A 26,155-nucleotide genomic window follows, 5' to 3' on the forward strand; every position below is an offset into this window, starting at 1 on the left:
GATCTATGTCAAGAAAGCATACCTTGAGGATGGCCCGTATCAACAAGATTGCGTGAGCAAGTAGTAACTGCATGCTCACAATGTCACAATCCAGACTTTTCATCATCTGCTTGGTAGAGTAGGATGGAATAAAGCCCTGGAGGGAAAAGGGGCCCAAGAGAGCTGGCTAGTATTCGAGGATCACTTCCTCTAAGCTTGGGAGCAATGCATCCCAACAAAGAGGAAGTCAGGCAGGAACACCAGGAGGCCTGCATGGATGAACAAGGAGCTCCTGGACCAACTCAAACACAAAAAGGAAGCCTACAGAGAGTGGAAGCGAGCACAGGTAGCCTGGGAAGAATACAGAGAAATTGTTTGAGCAGCCAGGGATCAGGTTAGGAAAGCTAAAGCCCTGATAGAGTTAAGTCTGGCCAGGGACATCAAGGGCAACAAGAAAAGCTTCTATAGGTATGTCAGTGATAAAAGGAGGACTAGGAAAAATGTGGGCCCTCCCTGAAAGGAAACAGGAGACCTGGCTACCTGGGATATGGAGAAGTCTGAGGCACTCAATGAGTGTTTTTGCCTTGCTAGCATGAGCTCCAGCTGCACAGCTGTTGTGGTTTAGGCCAGCTGAAAAGTCTGAGGCCTCAGTGCCAACTATAAACATCTGTTGGCTATCATCATTCTTCTCTGAACAAGTCTCAGACTAAAACCAAAGCACAGAGCTCTTCTAGCTGCTAAAAAGAAGGAGCTAACTCTGTCCCAGCTGAAACCAAGTCGCAGAAGGCAAAGAGGCAGGGATGGGGTCAATGAAGAACTGCCTACTGTAGGAGAAGATCAGGCCCAAGACCATCTAAGGGACCTGAAGGTGCAGAAGTCCATGAGACCTGATAAGGTGCATCTGTGAGTCCTGAGGGAACTGGCAGATTCAGTTGCTAAACCATTATCCGTCATGTTTGAGAAGTCGTGGCAGTCTGGTGAAGTTCCCGCTGGCTGGAAAAGGGGAAACATAGCCCCCATCTTTAAAAAGGGGAAAAAAGGAGACCCAGGGACCTACAGGCCAGTCAGTTTCACCTCTGTGCCTGGCAAGATGATGGATCAGATCCTCCTGGAAACTATGCTAAGGCACATGAAAAACCAGGAGGTGATTGGTGACAGCCAACATGGTTTCACGAGGGACAACTGTGTCTGACAAATTTGGTGACCTTCTGCAATGGGATTGCAACACTGGTGGATAAGGGAAGAGCAACTGACATCATCTACCTGGACTTGTCCAAAGCATTCGATACTGTCCCACATGACATCCTTGTCTCTAAACTGGAGAGACATGAATTTGATGGATGGACCACTATGTGGATAAGGAATTGGCTGGATGGTCACACTCAAAGAGTTGCGGTCAAAGGCTCCATGTCCAAGTGGAGACCAGTGACGAGTGGTGTTCCTCAGGGGTCAGTATTGGTACCAGTATTATTTAATGTCTTTGTCTGTGACCTGGACAATGGGATTGCGTGCACCCTCAGCAAGTTTGCAGATGACATCAAGCTGTGTGGTGTGGTGGACATGCTGGAGGGAAGGGATGTCATCCAGAGGGACCTTGACAGGCTCGAGGGGTGGGCCTGTGCAAACCTTAAGAAGTTCAGCAAGGCCTAGTGCAAGATCCTCTAGTCTCTAGCACAAGTGCAGGCTGGGCAGAGAATGGATTGAGAGCAGCATGGAGGAGGAGGACTTGCTTGGTGAGAAGCTTAACATGAGCCGGCAATCTGCAGTGGCAGCCCAGAAAGCCAATTGTATCCTGGGCTGCATCCAAAGAACTGTGGCCAGCAGGTTGAGGGAGGGGATTCTGTCCCTCTGCTCTGCTCTTGTGAGACCCCACCTGGAATACTGCATTCAGCTCTGGGGCTCCCAACATAAGAAGTACACAGAGCTATTGGAGCGAGTCCAGAGGAGGGCCACGAAGATGATCCAAGGGCTGGAGCACCTCTGCTATGAAGACAGGCTGAGAGATTTGGGGCTGTTCAGCCTGGAGAAGAAAAGACTCTGGGGAAACCTTCTGGCAGCCTTCCAGCACTTCAGGGGGGCCTACGGAAAAGCTGGAGAGGGACTTTTTACAAGGGCATGTAGTGATAGGACAAGGGACAATGGCTTTAAACTGAAAGAGGGGAGATTTAGATTAGATATAAGGAAGAAATTTTTCACTCAGAGGGTGGTGAGGCACTGGAACAGGTTGCCTAGAGAAGTTGTGGGTGCCCCATCCCTGGAAGTGTCTAAGGCCAGGCTGGATGAGTCTTTGAGCAACCTGATCTAGTGGCAGGTGTCGCTGCCCATGTCAGGGGGAGTGGAACTTCATGATCTTTATGGTCTCTTGTAACCTGAATCATTCATTCATTCTATGTATAATGCAGTGTTTATTTTTTTGATTTTCAAAGTTGAATCTGTTTCTTCATTTACTGTTTTGTATATTTTTTGGGTTTTTATTTACCTTGTGGTTGCAAGCCTTCAGAGACCATGTTTTTCAACTTTTCAGCATAATAAAGAGAATGTGTCACCTTTTTTATGTGAAAATAGAGATTTGTTTGGGTCAATGGTAACTTGCATAGGTCTGCTGTATGGTAATGTAAGCTCTTGTGAACCAGTACTGCCCACTACACCCAAAGAAAGACTTGAATATTTTATACAACTGGAAATAATGAATGCTGACCAGACATATAAGATGCACAAAAGTACAATAAAGAGAATAGCACAATACATGTGTCAGTGCATGGATATTGATTAACTTATTACAGTCCAGAGTAATTATTTTATTTTTTAGTTCTCAGAAATTATATGCTTTTGTTTGTTAGGTTTTGAAGAAGAATGAATCAGTGATTTTTACGTATTCATGTCAACATTTAAGGTTACAAATGCTCAACTTTGTTTCATGTGAATCCTTTCATGAGAAGCTATATACAAGATCAGAGCCATTGGTTTATATTAATAGGAAGGAATTCTTTTAAGAAGCAACATCTTAAGTCTAAAGTACAAATAAAAATCATGTATTTTTGAGTATTCTGAGTGAAAATAGCCTTTGAGAATACCACTTTCTCGAAGTGGAGGTTTTTTAATAGCAAGATCTCAGTGGTTTTGATTTTGTCAGTATCAACAAAATAGGCTTTTTATGTGTTTCTGAGGTTTTTGTGATGGTTTTGCTGGTTTGAGTTTTAAGTCTGTGACTAAAAGGAAAAGTGGTTGTATGAATAATTTGGCTTTTAGACTTGTAACTCTATCTTGCTTGTGTTTTTGAGATTAGGGTGTAAACGCAGTTCCTTATGGCTTGGAGTTTGACAGGAAGGGTCCATACTAGTCATCATTCTAGAACAACCAGGATCACAGAACAGGCTCTTAGCCTAGAACAGTCCACAAAAACATGAAACTAGTACTTGTCTCCTGTAGTCCACAAGGCTCTTAACACTCTAACAGGTATAAGACCTTTAGCACATACGGTTGAAAGCAGTAGATATTAGTGCACCAGGGTAATAAAGCAAGAGAGAGCAATGGCATCACCAGTGCTCTTGCAGCTCAGACCAGCAGGGAGATTGTTATATTGAAAAAGGCCAGGTGATTAAAAAAGGTGTTACCCTTTTTCGGGCTAAGATTTGGTGGTTGTGGGTTGTTTTGGTCGAAGGAGAGCACAATAAATTTATACTGTTAAAAATATAAAATACTTGTTTCATTGATCTATGGTTTCTTTTCTGATTTTTGCAGTGATGAGGCTAACCAAACCTACTTTATTCACTAATATTCCAGTGACTTGTGAAGAAAGAGATTTGCCAGGTATGTCTTTTCTACTGACTGATTGTGGTGTATGTATTAGCAAGTTTAAGCAATGTGAGCACCTGAGACTTAGATGTCAGAGGAGTCTTATCACCTCCCATAGATGGTAGTCTGAAACAGCAATATATTTTATGTGTAGTAATGACTGTAGGAAAATACCAAGGTGCACTCTACAGCTCTTGACCTACAGCTTTGAAAGCTTGGTGATGATATTGCAAACACATGACCTCAAAGTCTTGAGTAATTAACACACAAGATGGAAGGCAGTTGTGAGAGAGAAATGTGTAATTGTAGAAAGTTACTACCTTCTTTATCTGGAAAAGATGCCCCAGTAATTAGAACTAAGACATGAATGTTCTGTGCAACATGATTTTGGAAGAATCACTGCCTTTGAATTGTGTTATTCTTAGTGTGATATTCTTAGAAATCCCTAAGTTATTCCCCAGTAATAGTTGCAGTCTAGAAGTTAAGTAAAAGAAAGAGGCAAAGGAAAGATTCGAGGAAAGAGGATTGTGTGGAAATACGAAGCAAGCAGGGTAAGAAAGTAAATCGGGTTGATTATGTAATGTGCTTTACTAAGGCAGAATTTCTCCTGAAGTTTAATGTTAATTTAAGCAATGCCTTTGGAATGGCACCCTTCAGCATGTATAGTGTATGATTTATTGGACACAAGTGCCTGGAAGTAAGTTATAATTTATAGGCAGGCCTTTAGATACATGTTTCATGCCTAAACAAATTGATTGTAAAATGTCTAAAATAAATTACATCTAAATAACTGATTGTCATGACTTAAATGTAGACAAAGCTTTAGACTTAGAAAATATTTAGATACTAGCAATTTGGTATTTCTACAGGTAATCTATTTAACCAGCTCATGAAGGATGATCCTTCTACTGTAAAGGGAGCAGAAACTTTGATGCTAGGAGAAATGCTGACTTTACCTCAGAATTTTGGGTAAGAATGAATTATGGTAACTGTAGCACGCAAGGTTTAGAATTCATTTAATGATAATGTGTTTATTACTTTTCTTTCTTTTTGAACATCATTGTTATGCAATGAGATGTTCAATTGTTTTAAAAATAATCTGTGGCTTGATTTATAATATGATGTAATATATAAATGCGTGCTGCCTGATGTTCCTTGTCTGTAGCCTGACTCTGAGTTCAATAAGGATGGAAAGTTGAAAGAAATTTGCAAGTGTAGGTGAATTTCTAATGTAATGCACTGTTGTAAACCACATCTTATACTAACAGTTTACTACAGGGATTTTTGTGAGTGCTGTAAACTGTCTTATTCTTCTCAGATTTTTATCTAGAAAAAAATCTGATTTCTTTGTTCTCTTTTGAAGTTGTTTGTCTTAGAAGGATAATATTTAGAAGTACGGGTGTGAAAATGCCAACGTACTTTTAGGATTTGTTCTGGCGAACACGTGTGTGTGTATGTGTGTATATATGCATATTTTAATTAGAATTTAAAGAAGTTTCAGTGAAATGTTACTTGTTTTTTATTAACTGTTACTAAACATATGTTATTTTTATTTTTTAAACACAGAAATATATTTCTGGGAGAAACGTTTTCCAGTTACATTAGTGTACACAATGATAGTAATCAAGTTGTCAAGGACATACTGGTGAAGGTATGTGAAGATAAATCTACTTACTAGATTTATAAAAAAATAAAATATGTTGAGTATGTTTTCTGACAATATCTTGTATGCTTAATGCTAATATATAGACTTTAGGAAATACCTGTCGCTTTTTTGAATCCTGAAAATATACCTGGAAATTGGAAAGAATAAGACATAAAAATGGAAATCTTTAAAATAAAAAACTAAGATTGTATCCAAAAAATGAGTGTGTAATAAAGCTTCTCTGGAGAATTAGTGTAGCAAAACTTCCACAGTTAAAAAATTAGAGTTATATTCGCTTAATTGCACTTTTAGTGATGTCAAAGCAAGTGTCTGAAAAGCATGCATTGACTTGTGTTTGCTTGTATTTCAAATTAGTTTTTTTTCTAGTGGTATTTTTTTTTTTCATTTTCTGCTGAACAAATAGTAAATTCAGAATAGAAATTCCAGAAGTCATTGTGGAACTCAATGTAAAAAGTAAATAGATTTTATGTTATTGCATGTTAAACGATTGGACTGTTTATATACATTTTAGAACTTGTCTTTAGCTTTGACAAGTATTTTGTCATCTTAACATAACTTAGTTATATGTATGAAAGCATGTAGGGTACAAAATGCTCAGTGAAAGCTAGTACCTTGTAAGTTATTTTTCTTTAGATTGCTTTAAGCAACTGCAGTTCTAACCAGTGCTTTGTTTTTCTGTCCCTAGGCTGATCTTCAGACAAGTTCTCAGCGCTTGAACCTTTCAGCTTCTAGTGCTGCAGTAGCAGAGCTTAAACCTGACTGTTGCATTGATGATGTGATCCATCATGAAGTAAAGGAGATAGGAACACACATGTAAGATTTTAAATTTTTCTGTGACTGAATGAGCTTAAATGAAACTGCAGCACATGCATGCTGTTCTGTTGCTGCTTTGATACAGGCACAAAATTTAAAGTAATTCAAAATTATTTTTTAAAAAATTGTTTCTTTCAGCTTAGTTTGTGCAGTAAGTTACACTACGCAGACAGGAGAGAAGATGTACTTCAGAAAGTTCTTCAAATTTCAGGTATTGCATGAAGTATTCTACTCTACCTTTAATAAGTGGGTGAATCTGGAAAACCCGTTTTTAAATATTTGATACTGCAACAGCACTTTTACATACTAAAAATCTGTTTTGACTTTTAAAATAAACAGATAAAAACCGTCGCTTCAAACTTCACAGGAACTGTTGGTTTCTAAATACCATGCAATTAAACATTCCAGAAATAAAAAATATTACACCTTATAATTATTTTCATTTCTTGAGAAAGAAAAATCTACTCTTTAAAAAAAATGCTTTTTATAGCAGCCAGCTTTATGTTTATTTTTAAACAGAGCAAGTATTTTTCGTTCTGACTTTGACAGATCTAACCTTCGAGTTTAGATTGTAAAATTCCCATTTTTCTTTTGGTGTGTGTAACCTTTTTTAAATTGCAACTTGGTGGTTTGTTTTTTAAGGGAAAATAAGCAAAGAAGTCTAATGTGTTATATCTGACTAATATCCGCAGAAGCAATTGATAGATTTGAAACCTTTTGTTCCACTGCACAAGTTTCAAGACTTGAGATTAGAGTAACTCAGAAAAGCGGGAAATTACTGCGGAATGACTGTCAGGCAAGAGTTTTAGCTGTGTATTTAATCGATGTTTATTTTTTAGAGAAATATGCTGAGACTTCGATGATTGTGAGCTCTTTCCCATAGAATGGAAGACTGGGCAACGTGCTTTACTGAATACATTTTTAGATACTCTCACAGAGTGTCTAGCAGTACAGTAGGAGCGTTATATAATTGAGACCTCTGTCTTTTGCAAGTTGCAGGTGACTTCATTGTGCTCTTTTCTAGTATTCTACCTAGATACTTCAGAAAAAAGCATTTCAGTCTTTAGAAGACTGATTTGCCATCTGCTGCAGACGAAGAACAGCCGAGTGCTGTTAGTACTTGTGGGCCTTGAAATGGCAGGTATTGCTTAGTCAAAGGTGTTTCCAGGCAAACCTAGGGAAAATCATTCCATATCAATTTTCCTGTTACACTCTCCTCCGAACCCAGAAACTCTGCAGTATTTCTTCAGCTTTGTTGAAGCTGATTTTCATCTTTGTGTCTTTTGTCTTGCTCTCCTTGTGAAACTGTTTACCTTTCAATTTCTCCATTCTTTGTCCCCAGAAGTTCAGTACTCTGTCCTGCTGTCCCCTCTAGACTTCCTCTGATCACTAATGTACGCATCTGCAAGCTTCCAGTTCTCATCTTCTCTCCCTTCCCTATACTTGTTCTTGCCACAGCGTTGTTCAAGATGTTGATTTGTCTTCTTTAGATTTGATATGGAAACTTATTTATGCACATTTTTCAGAGGTCTACATGCATATTGTAATTTCTGTGTTTTTTAACTGAATCCAACATAGGCAACTTTAATGTTAAAATAACTAGGACGAGCTGTCTGTTAGATTTGAAGTTCTTCCTTCAAAGAAGGAAGCACAAGAGCTTCTCAGAAAGTATATATACACTTTAACACAATTCTATAAATACCCCCTGATTCATTATGAGAAAAACAGTTCACTCAGCAATGTAAGATGTTGTTTTTTAAATTTGACATGGACATATCAGCTAGAAAATCTGAGAACAAACAAAAAGAAATGTTATAGAAAATTAAACAATGTCTTTACAATGGGAATTGTTGGCTGCTAGTGATTGAGGTGCCACCAGTTATTTTTTAACAAAAAACCATTTTGTCTTTGTCAGATTCTCAACTTTTTCAGTTATGTTTTCTAGGATCTTTTAAGTTCAACTGGTGTTAGACTTGGTTTTGAACAGCTTCTTTTTTAACCATCAAATGTAGTTTAATACTGATCAACAGTGCTTTTTTTTTTTTCCAAAGCTCTCTGAGTAATAAACACCATTATGTTTATATGGAGAAGGAATGATTCTTTCGAGGGTTTGGTTGTTGTTTGGTTTGGGGAGGGGGTTTGTGAACCTCACAATAATTATTTGATTTTTTTACTGGAATGCCACTTGAAATTTGCTGGCACGAATGGAAAGACTATATTTATCAGACAGAGAGAGAAAACATCAGCATCTAGGAAAATTAATAAGAAGCTCACTGAAGCAAAATGTTTGGCAGAAAAAAAACACTCAACTAACAAACACCTTAATTAAAATTTTGACTTTTTTCTTACGAGAGAGAAAGATAGTTACAGTTACTTGAAATATTTGAGCATTATGCCGGTTATAATGCAAAAATCTCTGTGAAGACTGCTTTTTAATCTTGAATTCTTGAGGACTGTTTCACAACTTGGAATTTTAGGGTTGTCTCATGATGCAGTACACTTATGTGTAAACAAAAATGTCTCTACATAAAGGGAAATAAATGTCTTCAGCAGGATAATTTAAATTTGTTTCCTTACAAGCATAATAGAAGATTATTTCTTTCGGTTACATCAGTGTATATCCATTTTGTACTGAATGTGTTAATTGTAGTGGCTTTACGCAAAAAATTCAAACACTTAAGAACCGACACTTTATTATCACCTTTTATATCGTCAAATTGTTTTCTCTTGCTGATTTAAGCTCATACAATTAAGATTATGTATTGGCTTTTTTATTTCTTGTAAAAGTTGCATTTTCAAGAAGGAAGTGAAGCCTTGTAATGATTTGTTGCTTAAGCTAATCACATGAATAGTTCTCTGTTTCATTTATTTTTAGTGAGTAGATAGTCAGCAACTTGTGTTTGCTGCAGAGCACTGAAGGACTTATAAATAATACATGGTTCTTGCTCACTCTTGAAAGCAAGTGCAGACCACTTCAGGATACAAGATGAGTGTAATGTCATTCTAAAGATGTAGATCTACTTAGTGCACTGGATTTGTCTGGTTTCGAAAGAGGCCAGTGCTCAAGTGGAGAAGTATTTGTTTTCAATCTGAGAAAACGGCGTAGTAGCAAAGCAGTCAAATGTGCAAATAAGAAGCAGCGAGTATGTGCTCTGAATTTTGAGGTTTTAGCTGAGTTGACTGTATCATATATTCCATTATGCACCTGTTCTGTGTAAGATCAGAAAAGAAAAATAGAACTTCAGTAAAGATCCTAGCACTTACAAACAGTTTATGCTGAAGTTGTCTGAGAAACCAATTGTCAATCTGTCTTTTTTCCATTTCATTCAGGTTCTTAAACCACTAGATGTGAAAACTAAGTTCTACAATGCTGAGGTAAGTGTGAGCTGTGTGTATTTGGTTTTGTTTTGGTGTGCTGGCTTTACTACTTCACATTGGGTGTTAGATTAAATTAAAAGAGCTTCTTAAATACACGTTTCTGAGAAAGATGATCAGTTCTAAAGGGAAAAAAATTAAGTGGTGGGTTTATATGATTTAGTTTAACAATAGATAACTTTTGATGAAAGGAGGAAAGAAATTATACCTAAGGCAGACATGTCAGGACCTTAATGCAATTGCTTGAACATTTTGCATGTTTTCTGCTTTCCCATGTACTTTCAATTATTGCTTGTATATTTAGGCAGACAGTGCTTAATGTAAGGGAGATTAATTGTTCACAAAGCAGACAACAGTTTACCAGATTGGGGAAATGTAAATTTCCCCAATGTAAATATGAATCCTCTGTTCAATAGTTTAGTTTTTAGGTTTGTGACAGTTATACACAGTGCTCTAAAACTAAATGACCTTATATATGCCTTGTGTATTTATTTGGACATACTTAGGCATCTGTCTTTGGCTATTTATGGGAAGAATTTTAACTGAAGGTGACACAGTGGAAACTCTTACAAATTATATACAGCATTCTTTTCATTTGTAGACATTCCATGTGGATATATGTATTATATATGCCTGTTGTAGGGTATAAATTTCTGCAATATCTCATTACATAGGAAGTTAGGACATTTGTTTCCATCATTATCACTTAGCTGCTTTGTGGCAGTGACTAAGTAAGCTTAATTTTGATTCTGTATTTTTTGTAGGAAGTTCAGATTGATACTTTGAGAACTTTCATTATGAGTGTTAAACTTTTTCCATAACCCCTGAAATATGGTCAGCTACTACACTGCTAGTCGTTTGATCGGAAACTTTCAGTAGTATTCTTAAACAGTTTGTCTGAAATAGTTTAAAAGATAGAATGAAGTTAGAGGTGTTTTATGTTGCAGTGAATAGAAGATGGGAGAAAAAAGACCAAAGTGTCAGTGAGAGAAGAATAAAATCTATAGAATTTTGGCAATTTGAAAAATAGCTTGTGTTAAGCTAAGTTGAAAATATTTTACTCTCCTGCTTGTTGTTAACTAAGCAGATATATGTGCTATGAATTTGCATGTAGAAAAGCAGAGAGTCTCCAAATCTATTGTTCTAATGATTTATCTCCATCATAGTCACACCTGAGTTTCATCATGCAACATTATGGCTATAGAGGTGTGAAAGATATGTTTCTTTCCCTTCCTAACATTCTCAATAGAGGAAAAAAGGGAGAAATAACAGATAAGAATTTCTGCTCTACAAATTAGGATTCCAGATATAAAGATCTGTCTTGTTCAGAGTTGTGCAGAAAACTTTCCATAAAGATTTTCACTTGGCTGTGAATAATTAGCAATGTAAATTATGAGACATGTAATATATAGCGTGTAATTTATTTAGAGGATAAATCAAGGCATAGGTCACAAGTGATTTAAATATGATAATACAGAGGAAAAGAAAAATATTTTCCTAAAAATGTCTTGGTACATGTATCTAGACCACAGCCTTCAATCCTTAGGTTGATTAGGTGTGAGATACCTGAGTAGTGTTGAAACGTAAGCACATACACTGGTTGAGTGCTTTATTGAACTGGTGTTATCTGTAAATGGGAATGTCTGAGAATGTCCTGCTGTGACATAAGAACAAAAATAATCCTAAGAAACTAGGTAATTGCTCTGGGAACAAAATAAACCTTCATTTTGTGTGTGAATTATATTATTGTTTCAGATAGAAAATATGTGGTAAAGGAAAGAAGGACAGATAAATGAAATGTTGCTGTCTCTCTGTACTTCATGTGTAAATTTTGTTTTGTGCTGAAACACTTCATAACAAATGGAAATAAAAACCTCTTTAAGGTAAATTCAGAGCAAACTTTTGACATAGGTCAAAAATACTCTTTTCTTACAAAATTGTTTTACTGACTGGCCTCGATAAGAAGGGACTTGATAAACTCCATTCCTCAATGAGCCACCAGTTCCTCATGATAAAGATCTATGAGAAGCTTTGGTGTGTGAGCTGGTATTTGTGGGTCTTTGGTTTTGTTGTTAGGGTTTTTTTTCCCCTGTAAAGCTTTTAAAAGGCTGTTTGATGCCTTTTGTTCTTCCTGTTCAGGAATTTATGCAAGTCTCATTACTGTAGTATCCATATGATTGATTGAAAATAAAGTTTTTAAGATTTTTGGATGCAATTAACTGAGCATTTTTAATTTGCCTAGCAAACTGATATAGTATCATTCATATTTCATTTCGGAAAGTGTATAAACTGCTACTGTGTCTTGTGACGGCAGAAGTCAAATAAGATTAAAAAACCTAGAAGTAAGTCTTTAGGTAGATGTTGTATGTGATACTACATTGCTATTAAAGCACCACGACCTTCATCCTGAATGTTAGAGAAAGACCATTATCCTTGGGAGCCGGGGAGGGAAAAAAAAAAATTGTGTCAGTCCTATAGTTAACTAAAGGTCTTTAAAGGTTGACTAACCAGTTAAACTGTTACCATTAATATTACAAATGTGATGCTATCTATTCATAAAGTTTGTCACTAAAATTATTTTCTACTAGAAATTATAATCCATAATTTCATTTTTTCTAAGACAAGAAATGACGCTGAACCTTAATTTTCTTGCTTGTTGCTCATATTGCCGTAGCATCCAAATCAAGTTGATCATTCAAATTTGTGCACAGAACGCATGCCCTGTCGCCCTAACCTGCTGCAATCCTGAGACTGAATTACCTGCCCTGATCTCTAGAAAGTCTCTTACATAGTTTGTTTGGTGTGCCTTGGAAAAGACTCTGTCAAAGGTTCTGCTCCTGCAAACATATACAGGGAGACAAATACGCAGACACTTAAGAAAACAAAGTTTGCTGTTAAAGTTAGGTTTTTGGAATGACGGATATTCAAAAAAGAGTTTTTCCTGATTCTGTTATGCCAAATTTTGTTATAAACTGCAGTATTGTAGCTTTGCTAGAACACATTACCATGTTATTTTTATTTTGAGACCTTATGTATGTGGATACTTCAAATCATCTGTAAAATAATATGGACTGTTTTTCCATTTCATACACAACCCATTGCATGGATTTAAATTCAGGACAAGCTTTAAACTTGCTCAAAAACTAACATTTTTTTTGGATCAGTTTGTTCTACCTTGTCTTATCTGTGACTTGTGTGCCTTAGGCTCTACTTTGGATTGGTTCTGAAGCAAAGCTAGTAAACCATGTAACCGACCAGCTATAACTTATTAGAAATGTAGTTTCATCTTTGTTTGCATCCATTTTTATTTACGTTTCTGTCTTACTAATGCTATCTTGTTTAGATGGTGCAAAAAAAATGCAGAAATGCATTTTATTTGAAAGTTAGCCTCCTTTTTCTTTAACATTTAACCCTAATTTCTCTAATGTGTTTTTTTTTTATTTTCCCATTAGAGTGACCTCAGTTCTGTGGTAATTTTTATTTATTTTTTTATGAATATATATGCTTTTTTAATTGCCTATCTGTCTCTGTGCTTGTTGACATTCTTTTAAAAACATAATGGAAAAGCAATGTTTGTTCTGCATTTCATGAACTGATGTTTTCTCATCCTTATCTGTGCGGCTAATCATTTAAATGGTTAGCTCTTTCTTTGACACCCATTGTTGAACCTAAAAGTTGATTATTACAGAATCTTGCCTGTGGGGATCCTCCTGTAAAATACCTGACCAAAATTTTACTAGATTCATTATTTGAAAACAGGAGTTAATCCCTTCTAAAATTTCCCTTCTTCTGACCCATAGAAATGTAGGTTTTACTACAGCACTGCTTGTTTAAGCTGTGACAGAACTTTTCTCATCTGGTTGGTGGAGACAGTGGGTTTGAGGAGAGAGCGGTGGTTGGATGTTCTTCCTTCCTTTCGCTAGCTGGAGCTGCACTTTCCAACTTTTAACTGCATGTAACAGTCAATGAGTTAGTATGATACTTAGGCAGTCTGATTTCACTTTAAGGTGTGCCTTGTATTAAAATAAACTGCATTTTTCTGAAGCACTTGAGGATTTTTATTTTTTTTAAACTGTGTGATATTAAACCAATGTAGGAATAACAAAACTAACTTGCTTTTTCATTATCCTGCTTGTTTCTTCATTCCCTTTCAAATGAGCTTTTTCTAAATTTCTGCCTATGGTTGCTGCATTGAAAATAACTAAAGTTTGGGTAAATAGACACTTTGAGCAATGGATTTATGGGATATAAACAGTATCAATTTAAGTGACAGTCAGCTGGTGGTAGTAATGATTACTGAGAGCCATGTTTTAGTTGGGTTATTTCCAGCTCCTGCAAGCGTGAGGTCTGTCCATAACCCGTGGAGCTTGCACAGTTTTCATTACTATATATATGCTATCATCCAGTTTGTGTTTAACATGTTTATAAAGCACAACAAATATTTCCAGTACCATTTGGTATTTCTCCTTCTAACACAATGCCTTTTGAGACTAAAAATATTTTTAGGATTTTGTCCCACTTTTATTTTGTAATTTACAAGCAAGACTGCATTTGTATAATGAAGTAATTTGTTTACACTGGTTAAAAAGAAACTGTAAGCTTCCTTCCACCTCCCCATAAAAATACTTTTTTTTTTTCTATTTATCATAACAAAATACCTAAGCAGCTTCATATTGAATGTATAGAATAGAATGCTTCAGTTGGAAGGGACCTACAACATCATCTAGTCCAACTGCCTGAATCAATGACTTTCTTGTAAATGCAGATTTGATACCTCCCTCTGTTTTCCAATTGGCAATTCTTTGGTTTTATTTTTGACTTCTCCAGGGGCTCGTATCTCTGATAGTCTGAGCCTTCTGTAATTATTCTGTTGTGAGATTTTAGAGCTGCAAAGTGGCTTCACTGATACTCAACTCCACAGAAGCAGTGAGGCAAAACCACCTCTAGTTCCATGTTTTTTCAGCTTCTGAAATTTTACAATTTGTTGCTTTCATTCCTATATTAGAATTGGTCCTTATATACCATCTTAAGGCATTAGCTTCATTTAATGGATATGTCTTATAGGATGTTTTGAAAGTAGAACACCAGTTAAATTGTTGGATGCATGTGATATTGGTAACCATTGGCATGATGCAGCTGAGTGAAAGAGGAGGCTGGTCTTTGATTTTTAGCCAGTACATCAATATTTGATAATAATAAGAAAAAAATCTCAGAGCATGTACCTGAACTATTTTACTTCAGTTGAAGAAAATGCACACACTTATTTTAATTTTTTTTGTACAGCTTGATGCGCTAGTAATTTGGCATGGCATGTTGTTGTGCACTGCAATTCCTTACCATTTATTCTATTTTTCATTTCTTAACAATTTGGGTTAAAAACAGAGTTGATGAAAGTCTTGGGAAGTGGATCTGATGCATTACAAACAAGCAATAGCTAGAACATAGCGAAATTATCCCACATCCATTGTTTGGCAAGATACCTCTTGACTAACACTTTTGCTCCTGTTGTTACTGGGATTAAGGTTTTTTCTTGCATTAATTAATTTGATTTGCAGGCATGAACTAAACATGTGACTTTTTTTTTTAACAGTAGGATTGTTTACTCTTGTTAGTAACATTAATCACGTTTTCATGAGTTTGCACTTTTTTTTTTTTCAGACAGATGAAGTGTTTCTGGAAGCTCAGATTCAGAATATCACTACTTCTCCAATGTTTATGGAGAAGGTTTCTTTAGAGCCATCTATGATGTACAACGTTGCAGAGCTGAACACAGTTGACAGAGGAGGGGAAGGGTATGTTCAGATTTGGGATAGTTGACTTTGAAACTCTTTGTATTGTGATTTTATGTGATATAAGCATTACAGTTAGAAAATAGTCTGTAATGGAAGGATTATGCTTCATTGCTTGATTAAAAAGAATTGAATTCCTCTTATGTTTTCAGCTGGAAAAGCTGTTAGTTTTCAATTTATAGAAACTGTTCTTAAAACTTTGTAATTCTACTTAGTAGAGAAAACTCTAGCTTAATCCTCAAATAATTGGTAACATGGATGACATGGCAATATAGAATCCAAAATGGTTTGGGTTGGAAGGGACCTTAAAGATCATCTAGTTACAACCCTCCCTGCCGTGCACAGAGACACCTTCCACTAGATCAGGTTGCTCAAAGCCTCATCCAACCTGACCTTGAACACTTCCAGGGATGGGATGTCCACAGCTTCTCTGGGCAACCTGTTCCAGTATCTCCTATATAAAATTTAGCCCACATCTTGTTCTGACTTGATCTGTGTATACATGCTTAGCCTTACAGGACCGATCTGACTTGTCCTTGCTTCCTTCTAGTAGACTGGTAACTGTTTTCAATTGTTCTAATCGAGATCTAGCAAGGCAGCAGTCAAGGTGAATTGGTGTGTTGTGGTTTAGCCCAGCTGGCAGCTAAGCACCACGCAGCCATTTCCTTACTCCTCCCTGCTGAAATAGGGAGGAGAAAATATAACAAAAGGCTGGAGGGTCAAGACAGGGACAGGGAGTGATCACTCACCAATTAGGGTCATGGGCAAAACAGACTCAGAGGAAAAAAAAAATCAATTTAATTTGTTGCCAATCACATCAGAAAGGATAACAAGAAACAAAGCCACATCTTAAAAACACCTTCTACCCACTCCTCCCTTCTTCTTGGGCTCAACTTTACTCCCAGTTTCTCTGCCTCCTCCCCTCAAGCAGCATAGGGTGACAGCGAATGGCGGTTATGGTCAGTTTGATACACATTGTTTCTGTGGCCCCTTCCTCAGGGGGAGGGATCCTCACACTTTTCCCCTGCTCCAGTGTGGGGTCCCTCCCACAGGAGACAGTCCTCTGTGGACTTCAATGGGAATCCTTCCCACGGGCTGCAGTTCTTCATGAACTGCTCCAGTGTGGGTCCCTCCCACAGGGTGCAGTCCTTCAGGAACAGACTGCTCCAGTGCAAGCTTCCCATGAAGTCACGGCCTTCTTCCGGCACAGCCACCTGCTCTGGTGCGGGACCCTCCATGGGCTGTGGGTGGGTCTCTGCTCCACCATTAACCTCCACGGGCGACTGGGGGGCCGCTCCTCTCTCACCATGGGCTGCAGGGGAGCCTCAGCTCTGGCATACCAACTCCCGCTCCATCTTGGCTGACGTTGGTGTCTGCAGAGTTGTTTCTCTCGGATCTCACTCCTCTCTCCTCACTGCCATGCTGGGTCCACGCAGCCCGATGAGCCCTGGTGGCCCTGGCAGGATGAGTTCCACCCAGCAGGCACCCTGGGAGCAGGGAGCTTTGGAGTGCTCCAAGCTGCACTGCCACAGCTGTGTCTTCCCCCTCTCTACTCTGTAGGTCCTGCATGGTGCAGGTTTGTTTTCCTTCTTAAATATGTTTATTTACAGAGGTGCTGATGGGCTCGGCCCTGGCCAGAGTCAGGTCTGACTTGGAGCTTGGGAAGCCTCTAGCAGCTTCTTACAGGATCCATCCCGTAGCCCCTCCTCTGCTACCAAACCCCCTCCACACAAATGCAACTCAGGGTGGAATGCCATTATAGGATCTTAGGATATAAAAATTTGTCACGCTGAAGTGAATGAATAATTAATTTTTTAATTAATTAATCATAAATGCTTCTGCATTATGGCCTGAGGTGAAAATTCTGTCTTCTCCCTGCCTGTCGAAGGGTTCACCTGCAGCACAGTGGAGCATTGTTCTTACAAAGTGTTTGCATCCGCTGTGATGGTTCTTCTGCTGAATGGGAATCTTAGGCTTATGACACTGAGATTTACTGGGAGGGAACCAAATAACAGAAGTAAAATTACCAGCATTGTCCTTTAAATGCTAAGATGGCAGATAATAAATTATAATGTATCAAAGTGGATTTCCACCTCAGTTCTCTGGCTCAACTGAATCTTCATTTTTTGACCCCTTGGTACTTGATGCTACATCATTCTAGAATTGTCTTCTATTGTGAAAACACAAAAATATTCTATGTGCTTTGCCATGAATAAAATACACACACAGTAAGACTGGTAAGGGATGGGAAAAAAGGTTGGGTTCTTAAGTCTTCTTAAAAATAACTGTTTAAATTAATATGTAATGTTTTTTTCTTTTAGGGAGTCTACTTTTGGCTCAAGGACTTATTTACAACCTATGGATACACGTCAATACTTATACTGCCTAAAACCAAAGCAAGAATTTGCAGAGAAAGCTGGAGTAATAAAAGGTGTAACTGTGATTGGTAAATTAGACATTGTATGGAAAACTAATCTGGGTGAACGAGGAAGGCTGCAAACTAGCCAGCTCCAAAGAATGGTAAGTTTAACTTAAGCATCAATTTAACTTAGCATCCATTTTTAAGGCAACTCAATGAACAATTTAATAATGACTTAAGGAAAAGTTCATGCTGCTTGCTTTCTGGACATCACTCTGGATTCACATGTTTCTATACATTTTTGAGAAAGTTATTTAATATGTTTGGTAAGTGAAATATGAAGAAAACATTATTCTGAGGGACTGTAGCTGAATAAAAGCATTTTTGTTCCTTTTGGCCATGTAAACAGCAACATATTTTGTTTCCTTGAATCATAGAATCCTAGAATGGTTTGGGTTGGAAGGGACCTTAAAAGATCATCTAGTTCCAACCCCCCTGCCATGGGCAGGGACACCTTCCCTAGGTCAGGTTGCTCAAAGCCTCATCCAACCTGACCTTGAACACTTCTAGGGATGGGGCATCCACAGCTTCTCTGGGCAACCTGTTCCAGTGCCTCACCACCCTCAGAGTTGTCCTAGTTTCATCTGGGACAGAGTTAGTTCTTCTTTTTAACTAGCTAGAAGAGCTCGGAGTGCACTCGGCTCTGAGTGCTGTCTCTCTCATCCTCTCTTTTCGAGACTCTCACTCATCTGGGATAGCAGTGTCGGGACTTATCTGTTTTGAGATCATTAGTCCAGGACAGGACGGGTCTTGGTCACTGGGTGGTGAGCAATTATACACTGCATCACTTATTTGTATATTGTTTTCATTGTACATATATATATATTCATACTAGTATTAAATTGTTCTTATCTTAACCCATGGGTCTCTTTCCCTTTTCCACTTTAATTCTCCTCCCCATCCCCTGAGGGTGGAGGAGGGTGAGTGAGTGGCTACGTGACATTTAGTTGCTATCTGGCCTAAACCACAACAAGAGTGAAGGTTTTCTTTCTTATATCTCATCTAAATCTGCCCTCTTTCAGTTTAAAGCCATTACCCCTTGTCCTATCACTACATGCCCTTCTAAAAAGTCCCTCTCCAGCTTTCTTGTAGGCCCCCTTGAAGTACTGGAAGGCTGCTAGAAGGTCTCCTTGTGTTGCAGAACCTCACAAAACCAAGCCAGACTGACTAACTAACTAGAAATGGGATTTATTTTTTTTACAAGGTGGTAACAAAATCAAACTAAGCTTTTTCCTAACCAAAACAACTTAGAAGCTCCAACAAACATTAACAATCCACAGGTTCAGAATGCTGTCGAAAGTTAATACTACACAACTGACTTCAGAATTCTTAAGTTTATGCCTGATGACCCAAATTGCACACTCACTCACTTAAAAAAAGGGAGAGTTGTCAACCTTGAGGAGTTTCCTTGAGCAATATCCTGACCCAAGGGGAGAGTTCCTGACTGCAGACTCATTGCAGCAAGAGGGACCAACTCAAAACAGCTCTCTGGCAAGGCTCCTTTTATACCCTAGTTGAATTTGATCTGTGGTCAAATATTATTATGTGGCACAGCTGTTGGCTGAGGATCCCAACTTCCTCACCTTTTGACCAGAATGCGTAAGTGCTGACTACTATTGTCTGAGTGTGACAAGAGCTATGGTGGGAAGTTTTTGTGGGCTTTTGTCTGGTCTTTGTCAAGGTGAGTGCATCTGCCACACCCTGGAGCCTTCTCTTCTCCAGGCTGAACAACCCCAACTCTCTCAGCCTGTCTTCAGAGGAGAGGTGCTCCAGCCCTTGGATCATCTTTGTGGCCCTCCTCTGGACCGGCTCCAGCAGCTCTGTGTCCTTCTTGTGTTGTGGGCTCCAGAACTGAATGCAGTACTTCAGGTCAGGTCTCACAAGAGGAGAGTGGCAGAATCACCTCCCTCAACCTGCTGGCCACACTTCTTTGGATGCAGCCCAGGACACGGTTGGCTTTCTGGGATGCCAGCGCACATTACCGGCTCACGTTGAACTTCTCATCAACCAACACCCCTAAGTCCTTCTCCTCAGGGCTGCTCTCAATCCATTCTCTGCCCAGCCTGTACTTGTGCTTGGGATTGCCCCAACCCACGTGCAGGACCTTGCACTTGGCCTTGTTGAACTTCATTAGGTTTGCACAGGCCCATCTCTCCAGCCTGTCAAGGTCCCTCTAAATGGCATCCCTTCCCTCCAGCATGTCCACCACACCACACAGCTTGATGTCAGCAAGCAAACTTGATGAGGATGCACTGGATCCCACTGTCCATGTTACTGACCAAGATATTAAACAGCACCAGCCCCAATACCGATCCCTGAGGAACGCCACTCGTCACTGGTCTCCACTTGGACATCAAGCCATTGACCACAACTCTTTGAGTGCAACCATCCAGACAATTCCTTATCCACCGTGTGGTCCATTAATCAAATCCATGTCTCTCCAATTTAGAGAAAAGGATGTTATGCGGGACAGTGTCAAATGGTTTAGACAAGTCCAGGTGGATTTCATTACTTGCTTTTCCCTTACACTCCAACGCTGTAACCCTATCGTAGAAGGCCACCAAACTTGTCAGGCATAAGTTGCCCTTAGTGAAGCCGTGTTCACTGTTACCAATCACGTCCTTGTTTTCTATGTGCATTAGCATAGTTTCCAGGAGGATCTGCTCCATCATCTTGCTGGGCACAGAAGTGAAACTGACTAGCCTGTAGTTCCCTGGGTCTTCCTTTTTTCTCTTTAAAAATGGGGGCTATGTTTCCCCTTTTCCAGCCAGTGGGAACTTCACCAGACTGCCACAACTTCTCAAATATGATGGATAATGGCTTAGCAACTTAATCTGCCAGTTCCCTCAGGACCCACGGATGCACCTCATCAGGTCCCATGAACTTCTGCACCTGGGTAACCAGGTCCCCCATTTCCTTCTGGAGAGGGCCCACGTTTTCCCTAGTCCTCCTTTTATCACTGACATACCTATAGAAGCTTTTCTTGTTGCCCTTGATGTCCCTGGCCAGACTTAACTCTATCAGGGCTTTAGCTTTCCTAACCTGATCCCTGGCTGCTCAAACAATTTCTCTGTATTCTTCCCAGGCTGCCTGTCCTTGCTTCCACCCTCTGTAGGCCTTCTTTTTGCATTTGAGTTGGTCCAGGAGCAACTTGTTCATCCATGCAGGCCTCCTGGTGTTCCTGCCTGACTTCCTCTTTGTTGGGATTCACTGCTCCTGAGCTTGGAGGAGGTGATCCTTGAATATTAACCAGCTTTCTTGAGCCCCTCTTTGCCCTAGGGCTTTATCCCATCGTACTCGACCAAGTAGATTCCTGAGGAGGCCGAAGTCTGCTCTCTTCCACCATTGCATAGTCACTATAGCCGAGGCTGCGCTTGAGCTTCACGTTCCCCACCAGCCCCTCCTTGTTGGTGAGAACAAGGTCCAGCAAAGCACCTCTCCTCGTGGGTTGCTCTATCATTTGGAGAAAGAAGTTATCATCGGTACATGCCAAGAACCTCCTGGATTGCCTATGCCCTGCTGTGTTGTGCCTCCAACAGATACCAGGGTGGTTGAAGTCCCCCATGAGGAGCAGGGCTCTTGAATGTCAGGCTGCTCCTATCTGTCTGTAGAGAGCCTTATCCTCTCTATCTTCCTGGTCAGGTGGCCCGTAGCAGAGCCCCACTATAATGTCACTGGTACCTGTCCTCCCTCTAATCCTGCTTTAATCCCGAGTTTTCAGTCAGCTCATCCATCACCAGGTGGAGCTTCATGCACTCCAGCTGCTCCTTGACATAGAGCGTGACACCTCCTCCTTGTCTCCCCTGCCTGTCCTTCCTTAAGAGCCTGTATCCTTCCTTTTCAACACTCCAGTCATAGGAGCCATCCCACCGCATCTCTTGATTAAGTCTATTCTGTTCTGGTTGATTTATAAATATTCATTAATTTTAAGTTGTAATTACTAGCCTGCTTAAGTCAGCCTTACAGCCTGTCTAGTCTAACGCTTAAGCCTGACTCGCATCTTTTGTATTGAGGATGGTGTGACATGGGAGCCAAGTAAAAAACCTTTGACAATCAAATCTTAGTCTGAGTTTACAAAGCTTGTAATTGGGATTCTGCCTCTGTCTGCCCCCTGCCCCCTCTGCCCCCAGCTTCTAGTAAATCAAGCAGTTCTGTAGGGAAATCACGTTGACTTGGAACTAGGAAGCAAATTTGGATCTTGGAAGTTCACAGCTAAGTCACTGAAATTTCTTTGTTTTTAATTGAACTGTTATCTGTATAACCCCATCAAATTAGAAACTGCCTTTTTTTTCTAAACTTCGTTACTCCGGTTACTTTCAGACTTGTTGCTTGTTTTTTAACTTATAAATTGTCTCATTTTCAACTTACCTTTTGTATCATGACTCTTCAAAGACAGATATTTTTTCCCTCTATAAATCAGTATTCTCTCACTCTGCATCCCGTCTTTGGACCTTGGAGAATGGCACTTCAAACACATTGGTGATTAACAGACCTCCACACTCCAGGATTTGTTTTCTTTGTTGTTGTTTTGTGGTAGTGATTAACAGAGAAACATGAGCTGTTTTGTGTACTTTGACCAACATCTGCCTTTGGATAAGCAGCAAACAGGTGGGTTTTGTTTGCCTTTTTTTTTTTCCACTTTGAGTTGCACTGCAACTCCTTGTCTTCTCAGCTTTTCAGTGCTATCAGATTATTTCATTTCTAGACTCCTTTCACCTTCCATCATTTTCCTCCTAATCCATTTACTACCACTTATAACTATTGTTTCCCCCACAGGCCCAGAATTTAACCTGTACTGTGCCCCCTGTCATACTTTTTGTTCAGATCAGGAATACGCTTTTGAAACAAGTATCCTGGATCACCCCACATAGCATAATTTGTTTGGGGTTTTTTTGTGGAGTGGTCTTAGAATCACAACTATGTTCTTTTGGGTGACATTAAACCAGACAGATGCATGTCCACAGTATGCCAAGGATGCTCCACCTGCTCATGGGCATTCAGTCCAAGACTAGACTAGAACCAGTCGAAGTTAAAGAAAAACTATTCTTGAGTTGCGCAAGCAAGCAATTGTCTAGTTGATTCCGTAGTCTGAGCAATTATCTCATTTTTAGATGAAGACTATGTTCCTCCTTTTGCTGTTACTGTAAGGCCTTTACCTTTAGCCATCAGTTCTTGCAGATATCTCATTGTTAAGGCCAACAGGTATGTCCTGGTTTAGGACTTGTCATCTGCTCTGGTCCTGTCTTGATTTGGTCAATTGCAGGTTAAGTGTATTCTATAAAATACTGGTTTTGTTATTTTTTTCCTAATATATCTCTATTAAAAGAAGAGTCTAATGTTATGGCAAACTACCCATTGTTTAGGGAATGGGCTTTATTTTTTCCAGTAGATTCTTTCCTGTCACCTGATGCAGCTGAAAATGTGTGCCTTTTTCCAGTGCTGGATAATTACTTCCCTTTCTTGATAGGTTCCAAACTTACATTGCTCGAGTGGTCTGAAATCTCCATCGATTTGACATTCCTTTGCTCACTGTAATGTCCAATTTAATACGCTTTCTGAAATGTCATCTGCCATCCATCATGAATTGTATATGACTAAAACTTGTTCCCAACCTGTTGGTTACTGACTTTCTAGACCTCTTTGGGAATATCTTTTAAATAAGCCCTAAATGTAACTTTTACTACAGCATCCTTCAGTCAGGAGAGTTGGAACATGTGTCACAACTAAGCTTTGTCAGGCAGGACAACTTTTCCCTTATTTTTTCCTTGCGATCTATCATTTGTGGGCATTGAAAATCTAAAGGTTTTTATCTGCAGGTTACCATCTTGAATCAGCCCTGTTGGTAGTAACTAGGAATTTATCGTAGGTTTGTTAGTAGACCATACGAGATGTGTTCGGCTCTTGACGGAATTGGGTAGTTGACAAGTGTTCATATCATGTGCCTTTCTAACTGGTGGCAATTAATTATTTTGGCAGAGGCTTGGAGGACTTGAAATGGCAAGAAGAATGAACAATCTCTTATTTCCTAGGATGTGGAGTAGTGTTGGGTTTATGCAGGAAAACTATGCTTACATTGTCCGTAGTGTTACCTGTTATCTGTTTGACAGAGAGCTTAAAATAAAGCTGGTCTTCTCAGGAACTGTATATGGGTATTCAAACTTCATGGATGTGAACTATTGGAAAAACTTAGTAATAAAGTGCATGTCATTTCCTATAAATAAGCTGCACAGACCATCCTTGTCTAAGGAATTGTTAAACCTGTCAAGAAGGTGGTCATCAGTAGTGGGTGGAGCACTGCTGTGATTTGGGTCCAAATCAAAGACACAAAGCGTCAGTCGTCTTTCTTCAAATTCTTCTTGTTCTAAGCTTGTTGCAGTAAATGAGAACCTGAGTAGTAAAAACTTCAGCTTTACTGTCTGAGAACATGCATTCTTGTACCTTCTCAGGCTCCTGGTTATGGCGATGTAAGGCTTTCTTTGGAGACCATACCAGACACCGTAAATTTGGAAGAACCTTTTGACATTACATGTAAAATAACAAATTGCAGGTAATGATGTCATGCAATTCTTGTGCTTTTTCCCAGGTGGGTAAGTTGTGGCTGACTTTGTTTCACTTCTCAATACTTTCTCCTGAAACAGCACAAACCTGGTCTTTACTGTGAGTTGTAGCAACATGAAACTATTAGTCTATTACTACTGTTTGAACTAGGAGATTGCCAAAAATCTGTAGTGGAATTCCATAGAACTGGCTGCAATATCATTTAAGATTCCACCCCATTACTTAAATCACAAATCATCTTAGTTCATCTTACAACAAAATGAGTGTGTATGTAGGATTTTTTTAAACTACAAGTAATTTTATCAGAATAGACGATGCTATTCGTTATCTAGTCTGCTTTTACCGCTAGCTCCGCACCACTGCTGGAATGCCTGCTAAACATTGTCACCATAGTTCTCTGTACATCTCTATCCATGTTTTGACTTGATTTATGTTTACACTGGGATCTACAGTAGCCCTTTTTAAAAGGGTTCCAAGAGTGACATTTAAATTAATTCTAAATAGAAGCTGAAGCCAGGGACTAAAGCATGTACCTGATTTGCAGATACTTCTCATTAAAATCTTGTGCTCCATGCAAAATGCAAGCAGGATAATGCCATCCACTAGTGCTAAATCCATGACAGGATGCTGGTGTTGGACAAAGCTATATGCAACTGAATTACTGTGCACCACAGTAATTCTTGCTTGCCACCTTATAATTATTTATAAATGCTTGATTTATAGTAACCTGAATAATAAAGTAATCAAGCTTTTACGTGTCTGCAGTCCGTCAATGCTTAAAAAAACCCCACAGGTTTATTCTTGTTTTTTAATTTCATCTAGCAGTGAAAGGACTATGGATCTGGTTTTAGAAATGTGCAATACCAGTTCCATCCACTGGTGTGGAGTTTCGGGAAGGCAACTTGGAAAGCTGCACCCAAGTTCATCCCTCCATCTTGCACTTACATTGTTGTCTTCAGTGCAGGGATTGCAAGTAAGTCTTTATAGCATATTTTTTTAATAAAATATCTGTTTTATAAACTTATTAATTCGTTCTAATAACATCTATAAATATTTTTCCTTTCTAGAGTGTGTCTGGCCTAAGACTTACAGACACGTTTTTGAAGAGAACGTACGAGTACGATGATATTGCACAAGTCTGTGTAGTTTCTTCAGAAGTCAAACAAAACTGAAGAAAAAATTCTGTATTTCTGCTGGGCTTTTTGTTTTATTTTGGACCAACTTCTTAATGTTTTTGCAGCCGAATCATGTTAAAATGTGTACAAACAAAACCAAATCCCTATGTATCTATAAATGTAACTATGCTTATTTAATTTCGCTGCACATTTTTTGAATGTTCTAAAATCTTTTGAAAACATGCATATGAATTTCAGCTACTGAAAATAAAACCTTTGAAAAAAGTGTAGCTCTAGCAGATTACATTGCATTAACATCACTTCGGGGCAGGGGGGTGAAACAGTAGCACTTTGAACTTATTTTTCTTATTTTCATTATCTTTAATAAAAACATATAAACAGTTTTTAAATTGTGGTTCTGACAAACCTGATTCAGTTTGAAGGAACTGGCCTTTTACAGACAAGTTCCTGGAATCCAAACCCCTAGAAGAAACACTCCGAGGTACCTGGCGTGGCAGTGTACATGCAAGGTGCATGCGTAGCCAAAAGAATCACTCCAGAGCCTGATAAGGCAGGAGATGAGAGAGCACAGCTGGCAGCGTTGAGATGCCAGCAGCTAGAAGGCAGATCATCAGCCAAAGAATGT

The 26,155-nt window shown here is 39.0% G+C and overlaps 1 protein-coding gene across 4 annotated transcripts in view; it reads left to right on the forward strand.

Annotated features, from left to right (window-relative positions):
- Positions 1-25,761, forward strand: part of TRAPPC13 (trafficking protein particle complex subunit 13) — a 31,217-nt gene extending 5,456 nt beyond the window's left edge. Inside the window, exons 2-13 of one of the 4 annotated variants that reach the window (XM_009989515.2) lie at positions 3,721-3,789; positions 4,644-4,743; positions 5,341-5,425; positions 6,126-6,253; positions 6,392-6,464; positions 9,584-9,628; positions 13,081-13,098; positions 15,287-15,420; positions 17,739-17,937; positions 24,283-24,383; positions 25,217-25,367; positions 25,462-25,761. In XM_009989515.2, the coding sequence (XP_009987817.1) occupies positions 3,721-3,789; positions 4,644-4,743; positions 5,341-5,425; positions 6,126-6,253; positions 6,392-6,464; positions 9,584-9,628; positions 13,081-13,098; positions 15,287-15,420; positions 17,739-17,937; positions 24,283-24,383; positions 25,217-25,367; positions 25,462-25,566 (1,208 nt within the window). In that variant the 3' untranslated portion in view covers positions 25,567-25,761. The remainder of the gene's footprint in view (positions 1-3,720; positions 3,790-4,643; positions 4,744-5,340; positions 5,426-6,125; positions 6,254-6,391; positions 6,465-9,583; positions 9,629-13,080; positions 13,099-15,286; positions 15,421-17,738; positions 17,938-24,282; positions 24,384-25,216; positions 25,368-25,461) is intronic. The other 3 variants (XM_009989517.2, XM_009989519.2, XM_009989521.2) reach the window with 3 other exon arrangements.
- Positions 25,762-26,155: the final 394 nt, after the last annotated feature.

Source organism: Tauraco erythrolophus, chromosome Z (genome assembly GCF_009769465.1).
Source record: "Tauraco erythrolophus isolate bTauEry1 chromosome Z, bTauEry1.pri, whole genome shotgun sequence".
NCBI lineage: Eukaryota > Metazoa > Chordata > Aves > Musophagiformes > Musophagidae > Tauraco > Tauraco erythrolophus.